The sequence below is a fragment of the Tursiops truncatus genome, chromosome X, assembly GCF_011762595.2.
Source record: "Tursiops truncatus isolate mTurTru1 chromosome X, mTurTru1.mat.Y, whole genome shotgun sequence".
Lineage (NCBI taxonomy): Eukaryota > Metazoa > Chordata > Mammalia > Artiodactyla > Delphinidae > Tursiops > Tursiops truncatus.
In genome coordinates this window covers 79,025,254-79,046,343 of record NC_047055.1, presented here as the reverse complement: position 1 = coordinate 79,046,343, position 21,090 = coordinate 79,025,254, and the positions used below count along the sequence as shown (strand labels likewise).

Sequence of the window (21,090 nt, the reverse complement as noted above, 5' to 3'; positions counted from 1 at the left end):
GGTAATTATCAAACTCTCATTTGTTAAGAAGCACCTCTAAATCCAAAACCTCCCATTAGCTGGCATCCTAACTTCTCTCCAGGGCTATTCAGGAGCATTAAAATACTGAATGTCAACAACAGGTATAAAGAACCTCTCTATATCACAGATTCCTGGCCTCTTTGATTTCAATGATAATGCACTCATAGAGCAAAATGGTTTCTTTTTAAAATTATATACCAGTTTGAATTGACAAACACCACACTCCAGACTCCCCAACATACACATGCACACATCCTTTCACCCTTTCCTCTCCCCTGTACTATCCTCACAATATTTAACACACAGACCACTTACATCTGGAACTGCCATCATTTTCTGGGTGACAATGTTGTCCAGAATAAAAGAAAATGCCACTTGGTCATCATCATCCAGCAAGGGGTTGATAGCTTTCTCCAAACGAGCCAATTTGTCTTCTTTCTAACATGAAACAAAGCAAAGGAAAGGCAGAGGTTTCCCTGAGGTATAATCACCATAGAGTATTAAGGATAATTTAAGGTTCAGTGGTCTATTGCCCTTGTCCCAAAAAGTCTAACTTTGAACTGTGGCCTATTCAGTTCCAGACAAAAAGTCCAGATAAGAGAAATAATATTCCAATAAAAGGATCAAAAGAGATGTACTGACCAATTCCTTTAGGTATTCTATCTTCTATTCTTGTAGATCATCAAAAATATACATCCCTGGGCATCAATAGCTTAGCTCCCACAACAAAAACATCTTCACCAAATTAAGTTTTAGTATCAGACTGCTTTTGCCGTAAAACTACTGCTGAAAACACTGAACACATTATTGTTGAGTAGTGACTTTTGTGTAAGGGAATCTAACCCAACAAATTCATTTTAGATTGTACTAGGAAAAAGTTTGTGTGTCAACTGCTCCATATCCTCATACACTAAAACTCAGTCTTTTGTTTTTTTAAGTCTTTAAATTTTAGTCTTTCTAAGGGAGATATGCAGTGTTAACTAATCACGGTTTAAATTTGTATCTCCCCAATGATCAATCAAGTTGAGAATCTTTTCATGTTTACCGGCCATTTGGTTATCCTCTTTTATGAAATTTCTACTGCAATATTAACATCATCATACTTATATTTTTTAAGCCTATTAAGGTACCATTTTTTTTTGTTGTTAAGAAGGTGAAATACAGATAGATTATCTTTTAAAAATTAAAATTTCTCCCTGCCAAAACAGTCTCTTAGCTTCAGCTGACTTCCTGGGAAGTCAATTTCCTAAGAGTTATATGGATTTTATATTTTAATCGTAGCCCTACTATTTAATAGCCATGATGCCCAAGACAAATTAGTTTCTTCTGTGGACCTCAGTCTTTCCATCTACAAAAGGGAGAGATTAGATTACATGATTTCTAAGGTCCCCTCCAGACTCTAACGTACAAAAGACCTGCTACTCCCTCATTTCTCTACTCTTCCTTCTGTTACATTCCCTACTTCCTCAATACTGGTACCTGCCAGCTTCATTCTACTGCTTTTCTCTCATTTTAAATGTCTTACCTCTTTAAGTTTTTCATCACAGAGATCCAGCATGGATTGAGAGATCTGGGTCAATGAGTGCTTCGGTCCTAGATTACAGAGGAACAATAAAAGAGATGGGACCACTAAAAAGGGGAGGCAAGGGCTTCCCTGGTGGCGCAGTGGCTGAGAGTCCGCCTGCCGATGCAGGGGACACGGGTTTGTGCCCCAGTCCAGGAAGATCCCACATGCCGCGGAGCGGCTAAGCCCGTGAGCCATGGCCGCTGAGCCTGCGCGTCCGCGACGGGAAAGGCCACAACAGTGAGAGGCCCGCGTACCGCAAAAAAAAAAAAAAGGGAGGCAAGAGCTACCAACACCTCTCCAGACTTTTAACTCATTTACTTAATCACCTAATATGTGCCAGGCACCAGCCTAGCTGCTGGGTTAGACAGATGTATCAGTCTTATCTCCATTTTTCAGTGCCTAACACATAGCAGATGCACAATATGGATGAATAAACTAATTTTAACTCTCTCCCTTATTTGTGTATATCCATACATAGCGGTACTACTGTCGATACTGCTGCCTTTAATACCTTGAAAATAAAACTATGGATGGGGAATGACAATTTGTTTAAGGATGGCTAAGGAGACCAATGAATGATTTATAATCTTTCCAGACTCAGCATACAAAATTTGTGACTGCAATTTTTATTTGCAGAACTCATGGTTTGTGATGTCCATCCAACATACGGCTAGTCCAAAGCCTTTGTCAGAAAAGAATCTCCACCCCACCCCAGACTATTACTTTAGTTTCCCTGAAATCCATAACAAGAGCTTCACAGAATCCTCCAACTACCTCCTACATTCCCTGCTTATGGCTACCCTAATTTAAGCTCATCATAGGGATAGTGAAAACATTTTCATGTAAAAAAACAGTAATTCTGGCTACTTCCTTTCAGTATACTTTCTTATCTTCCTCTGTCAATTCTTTCGTGTAAGTGCTCCCCAGAGCCTAAAACTCAGCTCTTTTCTCAACTACTTATTAATTAATTAACAGGGATTTGTTTATTCATTCAACAACTGTTTAATGACTGTCTGTGATGTGTTCAATGTTGAGAATAAAGGGAAAATAAGACATAGTCCCTACCTTAGAGAGTTCTTGGTTTAGTTAAAGAAAATGATATGAAAATAAAACAATGCACGACAGGGTGTAAGTGCTTGAAGTATCTAGAGATGAAATGATATGACGTCTGGAAATACAGGCTAAACAATGAACAAGACTGGCCATATATGCTGGTGATTGTGGAACTGGGTGAATAGGTGCACTGAAGTTTATTTACTTTCTCTCTACTTCTGTATATGCCTAACAATTTCCATAATAAAGTTTTTAAAAAGTGAGTGTAAGTGCAAATAGAGGAATACAGTGATTACTATGAACTGTGGAGGGGTTGCAACGTGTTTTAAGTTGTTTTACAACAATTAAATCTGAGTACCAGGGAGGAGTAGGGAAGGCTTGTTGTGAATGACAATCGAGCAGTGTTATTAAACAAGAGAAGTCTATCAGGTAGACAGTAGGGTTGAAAAATATTCCAGAGGGAGGAAAAAGTATGCAAAAACATGTTAAGTAAGCAAATTCATGGAAACATGAAACAATACATTTCACAACAGGAATCACAAGTAGTTTGGTACAACTGGAATACAGGTAGGTATGTGTGGAGGAGAAATAGGAAATGGAACTTGGAAAGGCAAGAAGGGACATATTACAATGGTCTCATAGGAGATACAAAGGCACTGGAGATTTTAAGCTAGAGAGTAATTTTTCAAATTTGTGTATCAGAAAAAAATACCGTCAACAGTGTGAAGAATTAATAAGGCAAGCAGCAGAGAGAAAGTCTGGAAGCTATTGCAAGAGGTCAAACAAGAGACGACAAGGGCTTCAACTAAGATAGTAGCAATGGAGACCAAAAGGAAGGGGATGTATTCCAGCAAAATTTAGAAGGTACAATTTATACAACTTAGTGATCTATGAGTATAGGGCAGGGAGAGTGGAATAACAACGGCCAACATTTCTAGGTTGTACAACTAGATGGACAGCAATACTAGCAATGGTGGCACTACTACTATTATCACTATTATCAGCATTTGGGTATGAGGAAGAAGGAAGATTGAGTTAGAGGGGGATGTGGAGAAAGTCATAACTTAAATTTCCAAATTTTTACGAACACTGCCACCTAAATGACCGACAAGTACCTCAAGCTCTGTATTTCCAAAGTCAACTCTTACCTTCCCATTCCCCTTCCAAGCTGATTTTTGTTTATGCATTTATCCTCGTCACCTTGAATGACAGTTGGGACTAATAAATTTATTATTCCTTTGTATGTGTCTGGTACTCTGCTACGCCCTCGGAATACAAAGATGAATAGTCTCTCTAGGAGGTCACAAAGTGATGGGAAAATCAGATATATAAACAATTATATATAACACATAAGAGCTATAAAACTTGATTTAATTGTGTTAGGGGGGCACAGAGGATCGTAAAAATGGGTACTTTGGGCAATCTGAATAAGTCTTTATGAAGAGATGATATGAGTTGGTCTGGAAATATGAATGGAAATGGAATAAAGGACACTCTGCAGACAAAGGGCAAAGACTGTACAAAGACATGAAGACATGGTATAGGATATTTAGTTAAATACAACACTGAGCATAGCCAGAGTCTCTATCTATAGTAGGTCTGGGAGCCAGTCTCTATAGATGAGACTAGATAAATGGGTCAGGCCTGCTTGTGAAACGTATTAAAATCTAGGTACTACTATTGTCCCATGTGTACAGGTAAGAAAACTGAAGAGGCTATGAGAGATTAAATAAGTTGTCTAGGGGCTTCTCTGGTGGCGCAGTTGTTGACAGTCCACCTGCCAATGCAGGGGACACGGGTTCGTGCCCCCGTCCGGGAGGACCCTGCGTGCCGCGGAGCAGCTGGGCCCATGAGCCATGGCTGCTGAGCCTGCGCGTCCGGAGCCTGTGCTCCGCAACGGGAGAGGCCACAACAGTGAGAGGCCCGCGTACCGCGCAAAAAAAAAAAAAAAGTTGTCTAAGGTAACTCAGTAAGTGGCAGAGCCATAGTTCATACTCTATCTGTAACCTTAATCCCTACACTAAGGATACAACTGGAAACCAGAAAACTTTATCCTCTACATGCAGAAGCTATACTGTTTCTTGAACTCTTTAAGACTCAGAAAACAGATTTCTTCCTCCTTGCCTTTCCAGCTTTTGAGCAAAATAGACATATAACAGCCCCTATAACAGATTTGTAGACCAAATCAAAGACAAATATAGTCAACAAGCATATACTCTGCGGGGGTTCCATCCACACTGAATGCCTCTCCCTTCTATTTACTTATAGGCTCACTCCTATCTCTCACTGCTTCTCATGCAATTGTTTCATTTCAACAGATTCTCTAAATTCTCTAGAGGATATTAAAAAGTGGGAATAAAAAGAAGCAATACTTATTAAATGATTAAAATGTACATTACCTGATTTTCATAACCCCAAAATGCACTAATACATTGTAGGTCCTTTCAGTCAGTCCAATCTAGTCTAAATTTAGGACTAGTAAGGGATAAATAAGGATCTGAAAGGTGACCTTTGCAGTCAAAGAACAGGTGATTCTTACCATTGTAGGTTGCACTATTTTTCACAATTAGCTCCAAATGCTCTCTGAACTCTTCCCGAGATGGGTAGAGGCGTTTACGCACATTTTCACGGAGCGTTTGTAAGTCCATTGGTCGGGTGATAATTTTGTAGTAGTCCTTTACAACCTTTGCATTGACTGGAGTGTGGAAAGGGTACGTCTGTGCAAACAAGAGCCAGCACCATCCATGAGCAAAGAACAACTGCCAGACCAATTCTTCAAGACTCTCACATCTTACCTCTACCTGGCCGTCAACTCTCAAAGGAATCTCTAGATGGAGCAGGTCTGTTTCCTCTACTAAACTGTTAAAAAATAAATGAAAAACTATATCCCAAAGAATCAGGAGTTCCAGGTTCCTAGGACTATACTGCCATCTATCTGAAATCACACAGAACAGCCTTGCCATCCATACTGTAGATCTGAATGAAATGAACTCACATTTGGAAGATCTCTCATGTCATTGATGATAGACTCCAAAATGGATGACAATGTCACCATGGGGTCTGTCCGGCGCCGGTGAATGGACTTATGAGGTCTCTAAGGAAAAACAAGAAATCAGAATGCTTCTTTAGATTAAAAAAAAAAATAAACGCCAATACATATATAGTTTGGAAACCCTGTAATGCACAGTACACGTAATTCTCAGGGCAAGGCCAAAGGGAGAATCTAAGGCTATATCAGGGCCATGGCTTAGAGGGCTGGGGGAATTAATGAGAACCCTATGTGGTCAGAAAGCAGGCAATGCCAATACTCACATTTAAATAGTCACAGTGAACAGTGGTTCCAACTCGCCGTTTCTTCTTGGGAGGAAGTTGCTGCTTAGGGAACTTGAGAACCAGAGATTTTCTGCGAACCTCATCTGCACTGCAATCAATAACACTTTCATAGCGTGCAGTCCCTATTTCTAGTCCCCAGAAAAAAAGCAACTACAATGAAAAAGTCCAAAGTACCTGAGCATGAGCCTGGGGAGGAAAAAGCCAAACCAAAGGCCAGACATCCACATTCTAAGGCTCAGATCAGGCAAGGCCTCATAGGATCTCCAAATTAATAAAAAACTAGGCAAGCCACAACTTCACCTCAGTTTCCTATTTGGATGATAAGGGAACTAGGCTAAAGGAATTTCAAGAATCCTCCCAGCTCCAACGTTCTATCTTTGGGTTAAAAGGCTAGGAAATTTAACTTACTCAGAATAGAAACAAGGAAGAAATTAAAGCAGGTTTGAAAAGAAAAACTAATTTGAGTCTCCCTCAATCATTAAAAGCCCATCCACCTTTTTCCTTTCCATCATATGGGATCAAGTTACTACATTTTCCTTTTCTAATGTGCTTCAAAACATGACTACTATAGATATTGATAAATTAAATTAACGAGGATGGAAAGCAACCCTCAAATCTAAACAGAAACAGAAACAAATGAATATAACTGCATATCAAATTAATTAAAAATTATATACTCAAAAAAGAATTCAAATATATTTTGAATAGAATACCCTGACTGTACAACTTCAGTGGCATATAATCCAAGGACAACTAATTACAGAAAACACCTTGAACCTACTGTACAGATTTGCTGTTGGTAGTAGTATTGGTATTGTAATTCTCAAACTATTTGGTAAATATCATAGGACAGAGCAAGATGTTGGGAACCAAAGAAAGGATACAAATATGAAACGGAGGAAGATGAGGAAGAAGCTGTAGATACAATTTGAATTGGAGGTATTGATATGAAGTTGTGATTTACAATATATGTATATTTCCTAGTTCTGTCTACTAAGAGCCTAGAAGCAATGACATCTCAGTGGCAATGAGTATACCTAACACCTAGATATTGTTTTCTAAATACCATTCTCCAATAAAAGGAACCAGGAATCCCTGAGAAATGGCTGATTCTGGGTCTGGGACAGGGAAATTTCAAGGATAGCCTGGAACATCTCGTGCCAAAAAGCAAAGAAGTTTTCAAAATTTATAGGGTCATTTCCAAAGGACACAGGTCAGGCCTGAAGGGATCAAATTTGGGACAATCTGGCCATCAAAATTAATAATGATGTTAATAGATCTTAATATATTAAAGTTTCCAAAAGAAAGAATTTCAGAATCTATAGTAATACCCAAACAAAAAAGGGAGGGGGAAGCTCTTTACAGAATGCCAGTTAACGTAGAAAGAATGAAAAGAATTAGAAAAACCACCATTAAGCAACCCCCAATGTAATAACTCAGTTATCAGGTAATGATCATCAATGGATGTTAAAACTATTGAGAGAAAGATTGTTAGCAGGATAGACCGCAGTCCCTAGTGACATCTTGAAGGCAGCCTCTGAGCAGAGGACCCAGCTGAGCTGTGCCCAGACTCCTGACCCACAGAAACTGTGAGATAATAAATGTATGTTGTTTCAAGCTACTGGAAAAAAAAAAAAAAAAAAAAAAAGGGACTTCCCTGGTGGTGTAGTGGTTAAGAATCCGTCTGTCAATGCAGGGGACATGGGTTTGATCCCTGGTCCGGGAAGATCCCACATGCTGCAGAGCAACTAAGCCCAAGAGCCACAACTACTACTGAGCCTGCAGGCCACAACTATTGAAGCCCACGCACCCTAGAGCCCATGTGCCACAACTACTGAGCCCGCATGCTGCAACTACTGAAGCCTGCAATGCCTAGAGCCTGTGCTCTGCAATAAGAGAAGCCACTGCAACAAGAAGCCCACGCACCGCGATGAAGAGTAGCCCCCACTTGCCACAACTAGAGAAAGCCCACGTGCAGCAATGGAGACACAACACAGTCAAAAAAAAAATTTTTAAAAAACCAGGATATTCACCCACATATTAATTACAATGGAAAAAACATACCTTTATTATAGAGGAATCTGAGGATTAACACTTTAATAAGATAATCAAAATACTGAGAAAACCTGACGTTATCTGCTTCCTGATGTGGTGCAGTAAGTACATAATACCACCTATGTTGTAATCTTGCCAAAGACATTTACTCTGAATATAATCAATGTGAAAACAGACAAATCCAGAATGTGGAATGTTTTATGAGACCATTGGCCTGGACTCTGCAAAACATTCAAAGTCATGAAAACCAAAAAGGTGGGGAGGACAGTTGTAGATTAAGAGAAACTCAAAATACTTAATGTTTGAACTGGAATTGGATCCTGAAGGGGGGTGAGGGGCAGGCAATAAAGGACATTGACACAGCTGGCGAAATTTGAATAAGGACTGAATATTAGATCCTATTGAATTAATGTTAATTTTCTTACGTGTAGTAATAGTATCATGTTTGCCAATCTTTATTCTTTATGTGTGCTAAAGAATCTGAGTGAAATGCCATGATGCCTAAAACTTCCAAATGTTTCAGCAGAAAGAAAATGTTTTAGATATATAAAGATGAAACAAATGTGACAAATGTTAACAGCTGGTGAATTAAGAGGAACAACAAACTTTATTATTCCTTCAGCTTTTCTGTAGGTTTGCAATTTTCAAACTAAAAATTTAGGGGAGAATTTGTTTTATTTAAAAACTTTTCTACTTGATTATCAAATTCTCTGAGAGCAAGAGACAGATAAGTATAAGCATAGTTTGTCTCCTTAATCTTTTTGGATGGTCCATTATCAGAACATCTGAGATCAGGGACCTTACAAATATTACAAGTGCCTGGAAGTAGAATGGGAAGAGCATCTACTATATGCCAGGCACTATACTACATTTTTTATACAGTCTCCCTCATTTTACCTTCATAGCTACCGTTGTAAGGGTGATTTTATTTTCTAAATAAGGAAACTAAGACTCAGAAAAGTTAGGTAGCATGCCCAAGGGCAAGTGGTGGAGCTTAATGAGTGCTTCACAAGACTAATTTTCATTACTGGCAACAATTAGTGAGGAAAATCCATCAAAGTTCCTATGTCCTCAGTTCCACTTCAGAGAACACATCACACCCACCCCTGCCACCCATCGATACCACCAACAGATCTCTCCCACCTGCTATCTCTTACCTCTCAATTAGTTGCTTCCCTAAGACAATCTTGGTCCCTTCAACCTTGATAAGTTCTTCATTATCATTATGAATGACTGTCTTTTCCAACTCTTCCTCCTGCTCCTCTGTCATGGCAACAGGGTTGGAAGGTGGGGCATTTGTTTGATAATAAAGGGGGCAGAATTTGTTTGTTCTCATGTGCCCAATGGCACCACAAGCCCCACATTTCAGCTGCAAAAGGAAAAGTATCAACATGTCAGAGGTAAGCAGGCTTCTTCCTGTTAGCTTTAAGAAATATATAGAAGGTAGAAAAGAAACAAAGGCAGGCCCAGAAATTTTATTCTAACAGAATCGTTATACGCCTTTCAACCAGAAGGCACTAGACAAAAGTGCATGTATGGAAATGACACATTAAAAACAAAACGAAATCCAGAGACTGAACATTACTTTAAAAACCAAGTGAAGGAGAAAAGAGGATTTCTACCCCCAATTTAAGTTGTAAACTACGAAAATATTAAATATGCATAAGAAAGGCTACTGGAAGCCCAAGGCTGAATTCAGCTTCACAGGCAGCCAGCATGGGTGTATTCCCAGCCTCAAGGAAAAGGCTTAATAATACCAAGTCTCCAGGAATTCCCTGGTGGTCCAGTGGTTAGGACTCCGTGCTCTCATTGCAGAGGGCCTGGGTTCAACCCCTGGTCAGGGAACTAAGATCCCACAAGCCGTGCAGTGTGGCAAAAAACCCCAAAAAACAAAAAGCCGAAGTCTCCATCTTACTTTTGCAACTGCCCTCAGTTTCATCTGTAAAATGGATCAATACTGTATCATACAATACTTATATAATATCACATGGAAGAAAGAAACATTAAAATACTTAATGACCTCAGTACGTGTTAACAGCAGTTCCCATTTGTTGAGAATTTTAGTTTATAAAGTGCTTCCCATGCATTATATACTTTAATACAACACCAGTGTGAGATAGGTATCATTTTATAGAAGAGAAAACAGGTTTGGAGAGGTTACGGTCACAGAGTTACTAAATGGCAGAACAAGAACCTGAACCCAGATCTTCTGTTTCCGAGTCCATGGCTCTTTCCACTGTACCACAGTTGCCTCATTTTGTGATGCACGTTACAGTTACACTGCAGAGTAATATCTGGAATCCCACCTAAATTATGCAAAGCAACCTGTACTGTATGATTTTTTTCTGTTGCTTCTTTTAATACATGCAATTGAAAAACAAGATGTGTTCATATATGTACATACGTGTACATGTTAAAAAAAATCCACCACGCCTATCTCAACTCACAGAAAATATTTCCAATGGATGAAGTATAAATGACACCCAAAGACACCAGATCAAGTCTGGTGTTGTCAGTACCAGTCACAATAGTACTAATAACACCCAAGTGGCCACATCAATTCAAACTAGTTTTCCACAATACTGCCCTCATTCCCAGTAAGGGAGGATGCCAAAAGCTAAGGGAAAAGGTATGCTTTCTTAGTTATGATCACACCACATACACTTACTTTTAGGTCAGGACGCTCCTTCATTTTTTTGGGCTTCTTCTCAGGAGGACCCTTAAGCTTCTCCTTTTCCTGGTTTCGCTTAAGCCGCCTCAGTTGCTCTTGAATCCTCCGCCGTTCTTTTCGCATCTCTTCTCGATGCTGCTCATCAAAAAGGGCAAATTTGCGACTAAATAATGGGGAAAAAAATCACAGATCCATAAGCAAACTTAAACCAAGAACACTGTCCTGATAGCAAACATCTCAGGACTAAAGTAATCCATCAATAATGAAACAAAAGGGCCTACCTGGCATCCCCATCTAACCTGCTCATCATTCTTCCACGTGCAGAGAGGCACCTCTCTCAGAATGAGAAGCCCTGAGGAGTCCCTAAGATTTTTGCCAACCAACCAATGAAAATACAAAGGACCCAGTGGAACTAAACACATGCCTTTATTTTGCAGCAAATTTGGAATTCTCCCTGTGATTTGGCTTTGTTCAAACCCAAAGTTCTAAAGGCAAAATGGTTCCCAATTAAAACAGACTTCCAGGGACAACTGTGCAGAATCCTGTCACTAAAACTCAAGCATCGGGAGGAACCAAGATGGCAGAGTAGAAGGACGTGCTCTCACTCCCTCTTGCGAGAACACCAGAATCACAACTAGCTGCTGCTGGACAATCATCAACAGGGAGACACTGGAACTCACCAAAAAAGATACCCCACATCCAAAGACAAAGAAGAAGCCACAATGAGACAGTAGGAGGGGCGCAATCACAGTAAAATCAAATCCCATAACTGGTGGGTGGGTGACTCACAGACTGGCGAACACTTATACCACAGAAGTCAACCCACTGGCGTGAAGGTTCTGAGCCCCATGTCAGGCTTCCCAACCTGGGGGTCCAGCAATGGGAGGAGGAATTCCTAGAGAATCAGACTTTGAAGCCTAGTGGGAATTGATTGCAGGACTTTGACAGGACTGGGGGAAAGAGAGACTCCAATTTTGGAGGGCACACACAAAGTAGTGTGCGCATTGGGACCCATGGGAAGGAGCAGTGACTCCAGGGGAGGCTGAACCAGACCTACCTGCTAGTGTTGGAGGGTCTCCTGCAGAGGCGATGTTGGGGGGGCTGTGGCTCATGGTAGGGACAAGGACACTGGCAGCAGAAGTTCTGGGAAGTACTCCTTGGAGTGAGCCCTCCCAGAGTCTGTCATTAGCCCCACCAAAGAGCCCAGGTAGGCTCCACTGTTGGGTTGCCTCAGGCCAAACAACCAACAAGGAGGGAACACAACCTCACCCATCAACAGTCAAGTGGATTAAAGTTTAACTAAGCTCTGCCCACCAGAGCAACAGTCAGCTCTACCCACCAACAGTCCCTCCCATCAAGCCTCTTAGATAGCCTCATCCACCAGAGGGCAGACAGGAGAAGAAGGAAGAACTACAATCCTGCAGCCTGTGGAACAAAAACCACATTCGCAGAAAGACAGACAAGATGAAAAGGTAGAGGGCTAATACCAGATGAAGGAACAAGATAAAACGCCAGAAAAACAACTAAATGAAGTGGAGATAGGCAACCTTCCAGAAAAAGAATTCAGAATAATGATAGTGAAGATGATCCAGGACCTTAGAAAAAGAATGGAGGCAAAGATCAAGAAGCTGCAAGAAATGTTTAACAAAGACCTAGAAGAATTAAAGAACAAACAAACAGAGATGAACAATACAATAACTGAAATGAAAACTACACTAGAAGGAATCAATAGCAGGATAACTGAGGCAGAAGAACGGATAAGTGACCTGGAAGACAGAATGGTGGAATTCACTGCTGTGGAACAGACTAAAGAAAAAAGAATGAAAAGAAATGAAGACAGCCTAAGAGACGTCTGGGACAACATTAAACACAACAACATTCGCATTATAGGGGTCCCAGAAGGAGAAGAGAGAGAGAAAGGACCCGAGAAGATATCTGAAGAGATTATAGTCGAAAACTTCCCTAACATGGGAAAGGAAATAGCCACCCAAGTCCAGGAAGCGCAGAAAGTCTCATACAGGATAAACCCAAGGAGAAACACGCTGAGACACAGTAATCAAACTGGCAAAAATTAAAGACAAAGAAAAATTATTGAAAGCAGCAAGGGAAAAACAACAAATAAAATACAAGGGAACTCCCATAAGGTTAACAGCTGATTTCTCAGCAGAAACTCTACAAGCCAGAAGGGAGTGGCATGATATACTTAAAGTGATGACAGGGAAGAAACTACAACCAAGATTACTCTATGCAGCAAGGATCTCATTCAGATTCCATGGAGAAATCAAAAGCTTTACAGACAAGCAAAAGCTAAAAGAATTCAGCACCACCAAACCAGCTCTACAACAACTGCTAAAGGAACTTCTCCGAGTGGGAAACACAAGAGAAGAAAAGGACCTACAAAAACAAACCAAAAACAATTAAGAAACTGGTCATAGGAACATACATATCGATAATTACCTTAAAAGTGAATGGATTAAATGCTCCAACCAAAGGACACAGGCTTGCTGAATGGATACAAAAACAAGACCCATATATATGCTGTCCAGAAGAGACCCACTTCAGACCTAGGGACACATACAGACTGAAAGTGAGGGGATGGAAAAAGATATTCCATGCAAATGGAAATCAAAAGAAAGCTGGAGTAGCTAACTCATATCAGAAAAAATACTTTAAAATAAAGAATATTACAAGAGAAAGGAAGGACACTACATAATGATCAAGGGATCATTCCAAGAAGAAGATATAACAATTATAAATATATATGCACCCAACATAGGAGCGCTCTCAATACATAAGGCAACTGCTAACAGCTATAAAAGAGGAAATTGACAGTAACACAATAACAGTGGGGGACTTTAACACCTCACTTACACCAGTGGACAGATCATCCAAACAGAAAATAAACAAAGAAATAGAAGCTTTAAATGACACAACAGACCAGATAGATTTAATTGATATTTATAGCACATCCCATCCAAAAACAGCAGATTACACTTTCTTCTCAAGGGCGCACGGAACATTCTCTAGGACAGATCACATCTTGGGTCACAAATCAAGCCTCAGTAAATTTAAGAAAATTGAAATCATATAAAGCATCTTTTCTGACCACAATGCTATGAGATTAGAAATGAATTACAGGGAAAAAAACGTAAAAAACACACACACATGGAGGCTAAACAATACGTTGCTAAATAACCAAGAGATCACTGAAGAAATCAAAGAGGACATCAAAAAATAACTAGAGACAAATGACAATGAAAACACGATGATCCAAAATCTATGGGATGCAGCAAAAGCAGTTCTAAGAGGGAAGTTTATAGCTACACAAGCCTACCTCAAGAAACAAAAATCTCAAGTAAACAATCTAACATTACACCTAAAGGAACTAGAAAAAGAAGAACAAACAAAATCCAAAATTAGCGGAAGGAAAGAAATCATAAAGAGCAGAGCAGAAGTAAATGAAATAGAAACAAAGAAAACAATAGCAAAGATCAATAAAACTAAAACTGGTTCTTTGAGAAGATAAACAAAATTGATAAACCATTAGCCAGACTCATCAAGAAAAAGAGGGAGAGGACTCAAATCAATAAAATTAGAAATGAAAAAGAAGTTACAACAGACACCACAGAAATACAAAGCATCCTAAGAGACTACTACAAGCAACTCTATGCCAATAAAATGGACAACCTGGAAGAAATGGACAAATTCTTAGAAAGGTATAACCTTCCAAGACTGAACCAGGAAGAAAGAGAAAATATGAACAGACTAATCAAAAGTAATGAAATTGAAACTGTGATTAAAAATCTTCCAAGAAACAAAAGTCCAGGAACAGATGGCTTCACAGGTGAATTCTATCAAAAATTCAGAGAAGAGCTAACACCCATCCTTCTCAAACTCTTCCAAAAAACTGCAGAGGAAGGAACACCCCCAAACTCATTCTATGAGGCCACCATCACCCCGACACCAAAACCAGACAAAGATACTACAAAAAAAGAAAATAACAGACCAATATCACTGATGAATATAGATGCAAAAATCCTCAACAAAATACTAGCAACAGAATCCACAAGACATTAAAAGGATCATACACCATGATCAAGTGGGATTTATCCCAGGGATGCAAGGATTCTTCAATATACACAAATCAACCAATGTGATACACCATATTAACAAATTGAAGAATAAAAACCATATGATCATCTCAATAGATGCAGAAGAAAAGCTTTTTTACAAAATTCAACACCAATTTATGATAAAAACTCTCCAGAAAGTGGGCATAGAGGGAACCTACCTCAACATAATAAAGGCCATATATGACAAACCACAGCAAACATCATTCTCAATGGTGAAAAACTGAAAGCATTTCCTCTAAGATCAGGAACAAGACAAGGATGTCCACTCTCACCACTATTATTCAACACAGTTTTGGAAGTCCTAGCTATGGCAATCACAGAAGGAAAAGAAATAAAAGGAATACAAACTGGAAAAGAAGAAGTAAAACTGTCACTGTTTGCAGATGACATGATACTATACACAGAAAATCCTAAAGATGCCACCAGAAAACTACTAGAGCTAATCAATGAATTTGGTAAAGTTGCAGGATACAAAATTAATGCACAGAAATCTCTTGCATTCCTATACACTAATGATGAAAAATCTGAAAGAGAAATTATGGAAACACTCTCACTTACCAAAAAAGAATAAAATACCTAGGAATAAACCTACCTAAGGAGACAAAAGACCTGTATGCAGAAAACTATAAGACACTGATGAAAGAAATTAAAGATGATACCAACAGATGGAGAGATATACCATGTTCTTGGATTGGCAGAATCAACATTGTGAAATTGACTACACTACCCAAAGCAATCTACAGATTCAATGCAATCCCTATCAAATTACCAATGGCATTTTTTACGGAACTAGAACAAATCGTCTTAAAATTTGTATGGAGACACAAAAGACCCCGAATAGCCAAAGCAATCTTGAGGGAAAAAAAACGGAGCTGGAGGAATCAGACACCCTGACTTCAGACTATACTACAAGGCTACAGTAATCAAGACAATATGGTACTGGCACAAAAACAGAAACGTAGATCAATGGAACAAGACACAAAGCCCAGAGATAAACCCATGCACCTATGGTCAACTAATCTATGACAAAGGAAGCAAAGATATACAATGGAGAAAAGACAGTCTCTTCAATAAGTGGTGCTGGGCAAACTGGACAGCTACATGTAAAAGAATGAAATTAGAACACTCCCTAACACCATACACAAAAATAAACTCAAAATGGATTAAAGACCTAAATGTAAGGCCAGAAACTATCAAACTCTTAGAGGAAAACATAGGAAGAAACACTCTTTGACATAAATCACAGCAAGATCTTTTTTCATCCACCTCCTAGAGTAATGGAAATAAAAACAAAAATAAACAAATGGGACCTAATGAAACTTCCAAGCTTCTGCACAGCAAAGGAAACCATAAACAAGACAAAAAGATAACCCTCAGAATGGGAGAAAATATTTGCAAATGAATCAATGGACAAAGAATTAATCTCCAAAATATATAAACAGCTCATGCAGCTCAATATTAAAGAAACAAACAACCCAATCCAAAAATGGGCAGAAGACCTAAATAGACATTTCTCCAAAGAAGACATACAGATGGCCAAGAAGCACATGAAAAGCTGCTCAACATCAGTAATTAGTAGAGAAGTGCAAATCAAAACTACAATGAGGTATCACCTCACACCAGTTAGAATGGGCATCATCAGAAAATCTACAAACAACAAATGCTGGAGAGGGTGTGGAGAAAAGGGAACCCTCTTGCACTGTTGGTGGGAATGTAAATTGATACAGCCACTATGGAGAACAGTATGGAGGTTCCTTAAAAAACGAAAAATAGAATTACCATATGACCCAACAATCCCACTATTGGGCATATACCCAGAGAAAACCATAATTCAAAAAGACACATGCACCCCAATGTTCACTGCAGCACTGTTTACAATAACCAGGTCATGGAAGCAACCTAAATGCCCATCGACAGACGAATGGATAAAAGAAGTTGTGTTACATATATACAATGGAATATTACTCAGCTATAAAAAGGACGAAATTGAGTCATTTGTTGAGACGTGGATGGATCTAGAGACTGTCATACAGAGTGAAGTAAGTCAGAAAGAGAAAAACAAATATCGCATATTAACACATGTATGTGGAACCTAGAAAAATGGTACAGATGAACCGGTTTGCAGGGCAGAAGTTGAGACACAAACTAACAAAAAAACAACTAATACTAAACTTTCTTTGGGTTATTTGTATGGACATATGTTAATATAAATGTTTCAGACATGACATGAAATTTCTAAAAATCTTATATGTTCTGGTATAATGTTATAAGTCATACTTCTAGTTATTATTTTAAAATGTGTATCTCAGAAATAACGAAATTTCCTTGTCAATTGCGTTATTACGAACTTTCATCAAATCTTTAACCACGGTCATTTTTAAGTCTTTTGTCATTTACAGACCGTTCTGGGTGTCCTCTGATGCTTTTGCAAACATGTTCCTATAAAAGGTTTTCATCTTCAAGGAATTCATGGAAAAGACTCTGACAAGTACAGGTTTCTGGTAACTGACTATACTGCTGAACTGAAGTGAATAAGCATTTTCAGAACTCTAATGTAAAACTGATGAATTCATAAAAGTGCTAACAAAAGATCAAGATGGGGCTTCCCTAGTGGCACAGTGGTTAAGAATCTGTCTGCCAACGCAAGGGACACGGGTTCAAGCCCTGGCCTGGGAAGATCCCACATGCCACGGAGCAACTAAGCCTGTGTGCCACAACTACTGAGCCTGAGTTCTAGAGCTCGTGAGCCACAACTACTGAGCCTGTGTGCTACAACTACTGAAGCCCGCACGCCTAGAGCCTGTGCTCTGCAACAAGTGAAGCGACGACAATGAGAAGCCCATGCATGGCAATGAAGAGTAGCCCCCACTTGCCGCAACTAGAGAAAGCCTGCGTGCAGCAACAAAAACCCAACGCAGCCATAAATAAATAAACAAACAAATAAATAAATATTGAAAAAAAGATCAAGATAAAAAAAATTAATTACATGGGACTGAGTGAACTAATGAGGATGATTATAATTTTTATGACTTTCTGTTTGAATTAAAAAAAGAAAAAGCCACCAGGACTCAGAGGCAAAAAATATACAAATCAATTTTCACTGCAAAGTAAAGGAGCTGTTATAGTGGAGGATTACTGGACTGAATGTCAATACTATGACATAGTATGAGTGTGTTTCATGTTTGGTAATTGCAATCATTGTTACTTTTGTTGTGGTCATCCATTTACAATGCTTGGTGTCAGTTTATCTCTTGTAAAAATAAAATACAGTGTGTGTGTGTGTGTGTGTGTGTGTGTGAAAAAGAATATTCAAATAATAAAAAATAAAAAAATATTTAAAAATTAAAAATATAAAAAACTCAAGCATCCACCCTCACTCCCTTCCCCATCATTATCATTCTTCTTATCGCACTGGAACGTGGGGAGGGAGTCAAACTCACATGAATTCCTCATCTTTCGTGGTCCGTATACGCACATAGGCATCAATGACAGCTGGCTTTCGGACGGTCTCACAGCGAACATATTCTTTCCCCTCTTCATCGCGAAATGTGCGATAAATCTTGAGACAACGGCCGGTGGCAGAAGAGTTAAGGCTAGTCACAGAAGCTGTGTCATCATCTCTGTGATTGTTTCCTGATGCTGCTGAGCCTGCTGCTGCAAGGCAGAAAAAGATTTCCACAAATTCCCCCTACCACCCAAATGGCCATTTTCTTGGGGCTGAGTGGAGACCCTGAAGCTCAACATGCCACAGAACTATGTTTCTACAGAAAGCATCAGTCACCACCAGCCCCAAGAATACACTGAATTGTCCTTTCCTGACTTCATTTTACCACTGTCAGAGTTATTTTTGTAAGTACAGAAAGTTCTGAAAGGATCTCAAAAAACACGTTTGTTATATAGAGGACAGAAGAGCAGTAGCTGTATTCTGATTCCTCTGAACAACAGCACAAGAATAAAGTCCAAGCAGGAAGCAGTTGATGGTCGCATTATAGAAAAGAACCCAGGGGAAAAAGATGGCACCACAGGGCTTCCCTGGTGGTGCAGTGGTTGAGAGTCTGCCTGCCGATGCAGGGGACACGGGTTTGTGCCCCGGTCTGGGAAGATCCCATGTGCCGCGGAGCGGCTGGGCCCATGAGCCATGGCCGCTGGGCCTGCGCGTCTGGAGCCTGTGCTCCGCAACGGGAGAGGCCACAACAGTGAGAGGCCTGCGTACCGCAAAAAAAAAAAAAAAAAAAAAAAGGCACCACAGAAAAAATCCAGAGTTTCAAGGCCTAGCGTATGCTTCTCAAACTTTTAATATGAATGAATAGGAATCATCTGAGGATCTTGTTAAAATAGATTCTAATTCAGTAGGTTTGGGGTGAGACCTGAGATGCTGCATTTCTAACAAGCTCCCATGTGATGTAGATACTGCTGGTCCAGGACCACACTCGAGGAAAGGCTTTATCACATCTTCACAAAGTAGCCAGAACAACAGAATTACACAAAGCTTTTACAGGGAGGAAACAAAGGAAAGACTACTGTGAGTGAAAATAGTCATTTAAACCTTCATCTTCAGCCTTTATCCTCCCTCTCAGTATCTACAACCAAGTTTTCAATTGCCTGCTTGACATCTATACTGGGAGTATCATGGGGACCTCAAACACCACATATTACACCTTTCCTTCTTAAACCTGCTTCTTTTTCTGAAATTTACTACTTTAATCAATGGTACCACCATCTTTCTAGCAAGCAAGAGTGAAATCTTAAGGTCCCTTTGATTTTTCTCCTCTTTTCATTCCCAGTGACCAGATCCCAAACCAGTTTAGGCTTTTCTCATCCCCACCGTCAACTTATGCAATTTTGGGTTGGTGATTTTAAACTTTTTAGGGTCTAAGACTCCTTTAAGAATCTTCTGAAAGCCATATGGATCTTCTCAGAAAAGGCACATTTGCACAGAATTGTACATGTGATTTCAGAGGGTTCATTAACAATCCCCCAATTCATCCACAGATTCTGTATTAAAAACTCTTATCCTCTAGGATGAATGCCCAGAAAACTCAACTGATGTACAGCACGGATAGCCCTGGCTTGGCCAGGCCTAATACAGACAGAGGCCGTAGTGGACTGGCAACATCTCTTCAATTTGTGCCCCACAGACAAACCTACAGTCCAGTTTGCAGAATCTCTCTACCTCTTCTATAGCCTTTTCTACACTCGTCCCCTACTTCTTCTGCCTCCAGCTCTATCTCAGTTATTAGTGTGGTTATTTACACTTTCTTCATCTTTCTTTTTCTTGTCTGTCTGTGAAGTCACTACCCTCACCCAGTAGCATCCGCTGCAGTTCCTTCCGCTCCTGCTCCTCCCGCTCACGTGACAGCTGAGAGCTGGTTTTCTTATTCTGCAACATGTTCTCGATGTTCTTTCCCATCTCCTCAAAGTCACTGTCTTCAGCTGAGCTGCTATCTGTGTCAGTTGATAAGATTTCAGTTGATGACAAAACCCTAAAAAGAAAAAACAATGTTAAGAAGAGGGAAACATAAACGTGTAGAAACAACTGAAGAAATACAGTTTTAGTTTAGGCAAGAGTAGGAAATTGAGAAATCAACCTTAAAAAAGAAATATTCAAAATCCACTAAGACATGGGACCCTGAACAGAGAAGCTCTACGAAGTTTTCCCAGAAATTTAGTCACAAGGCAAGTTCAAAATATGAAATAGTACTGCAACTCTTTCACAATTCCTGGAAAAAGCCTGAGAAACAAATCAGTACATTGGTCATTTTAAATAGAGCATTACCATCCTCTAACCACTAAGCCTACTGTTGCCCATCACCACTGTAATGGCTGCCAGGCCCAAGTAGGCCACAAAAGTTGCCATGGAACCTAGCAGTTCTTGCCATTCAAAACCTTTGCCAAGCTGCTTTGAAGGGAGTAGGTACTCTAGCAGTATTATGAATAGACACCGCCCTGAAATCTCAGATACCTGACCACTAGTCACTTTATTAGGTGACCTTCTCTTCACTATAAAATAATGTCTGGGACCCCTCCCCTTTCCAGCCTGGATTTTCTACAGCACTAAAACAACACACTTGTTCTGCAGGTCAAAGATGCGCTGACATTCCTCTTTGTAACGCTCTTGATGCTCAGCGACAGAAAACCTTGATCCACGGGCAAATTTACTCATGGGCCCCTCTCCAGAGCGGGCCTGTTCTGTTGACATTGTGCGTACTACATCGATCACTTCCCAGCGGGACAACTTTTTAATCTACAAGAGACAC

General features: G+C 39.7%; 1 protein-coding gene across 1 annotated transcript in view; it reads right to left on the bottom strand.

Annotated features, from left to right (window-relative positions):
* Window positions 1-21,090, bottom strand: part of TAF1 (TATA-box binding protein associated factor 1) — an 82,023-nt gene that overhangs the window by 37,652 nt on the left and 23,281 nt on the right. The window contains exons 13-22 of the mRNA XM_073798888.1: window positions 20,902-21,077; window positions 20,138-20,316; window positions 18,274-18,487; window positions 10,698-10,863; window positions 9,187-9,398; window positions 5,954-6,062; window positions 5,637-5,735; window positions 5,181-5,358; window positions 1,547-1,614; window positions 337-459 (exon numbers count right to left, since the gene is read on the bottom strand). Coding sequence (XP_073654989.1) covers window positions 337-459; window positions 1,547-1,614; window positions 5,181-5,358; window positions 5,637-5,735; window positions 5,954-6,062; window positions 9,187-9,398; window positions 10,698-10,863; window positions 18,274-18,487; window positions 20,138-20,316; window positions 20,902-21,077 — 1,524 coding nt within the window. The remainder of the gene's footprint in view (window positions 1-336; window positions 460-1,546; window positions 1,615-5,180; window positions 5,359-5,636; window positions 5,736-5,953; window positions 6,063-9,186; window positions 9,399-10,697; window positions 10,864-18,273; window positions 18,488-20,137; window positions 20,317-20,901; window positions 21,078-21,090) is intronic.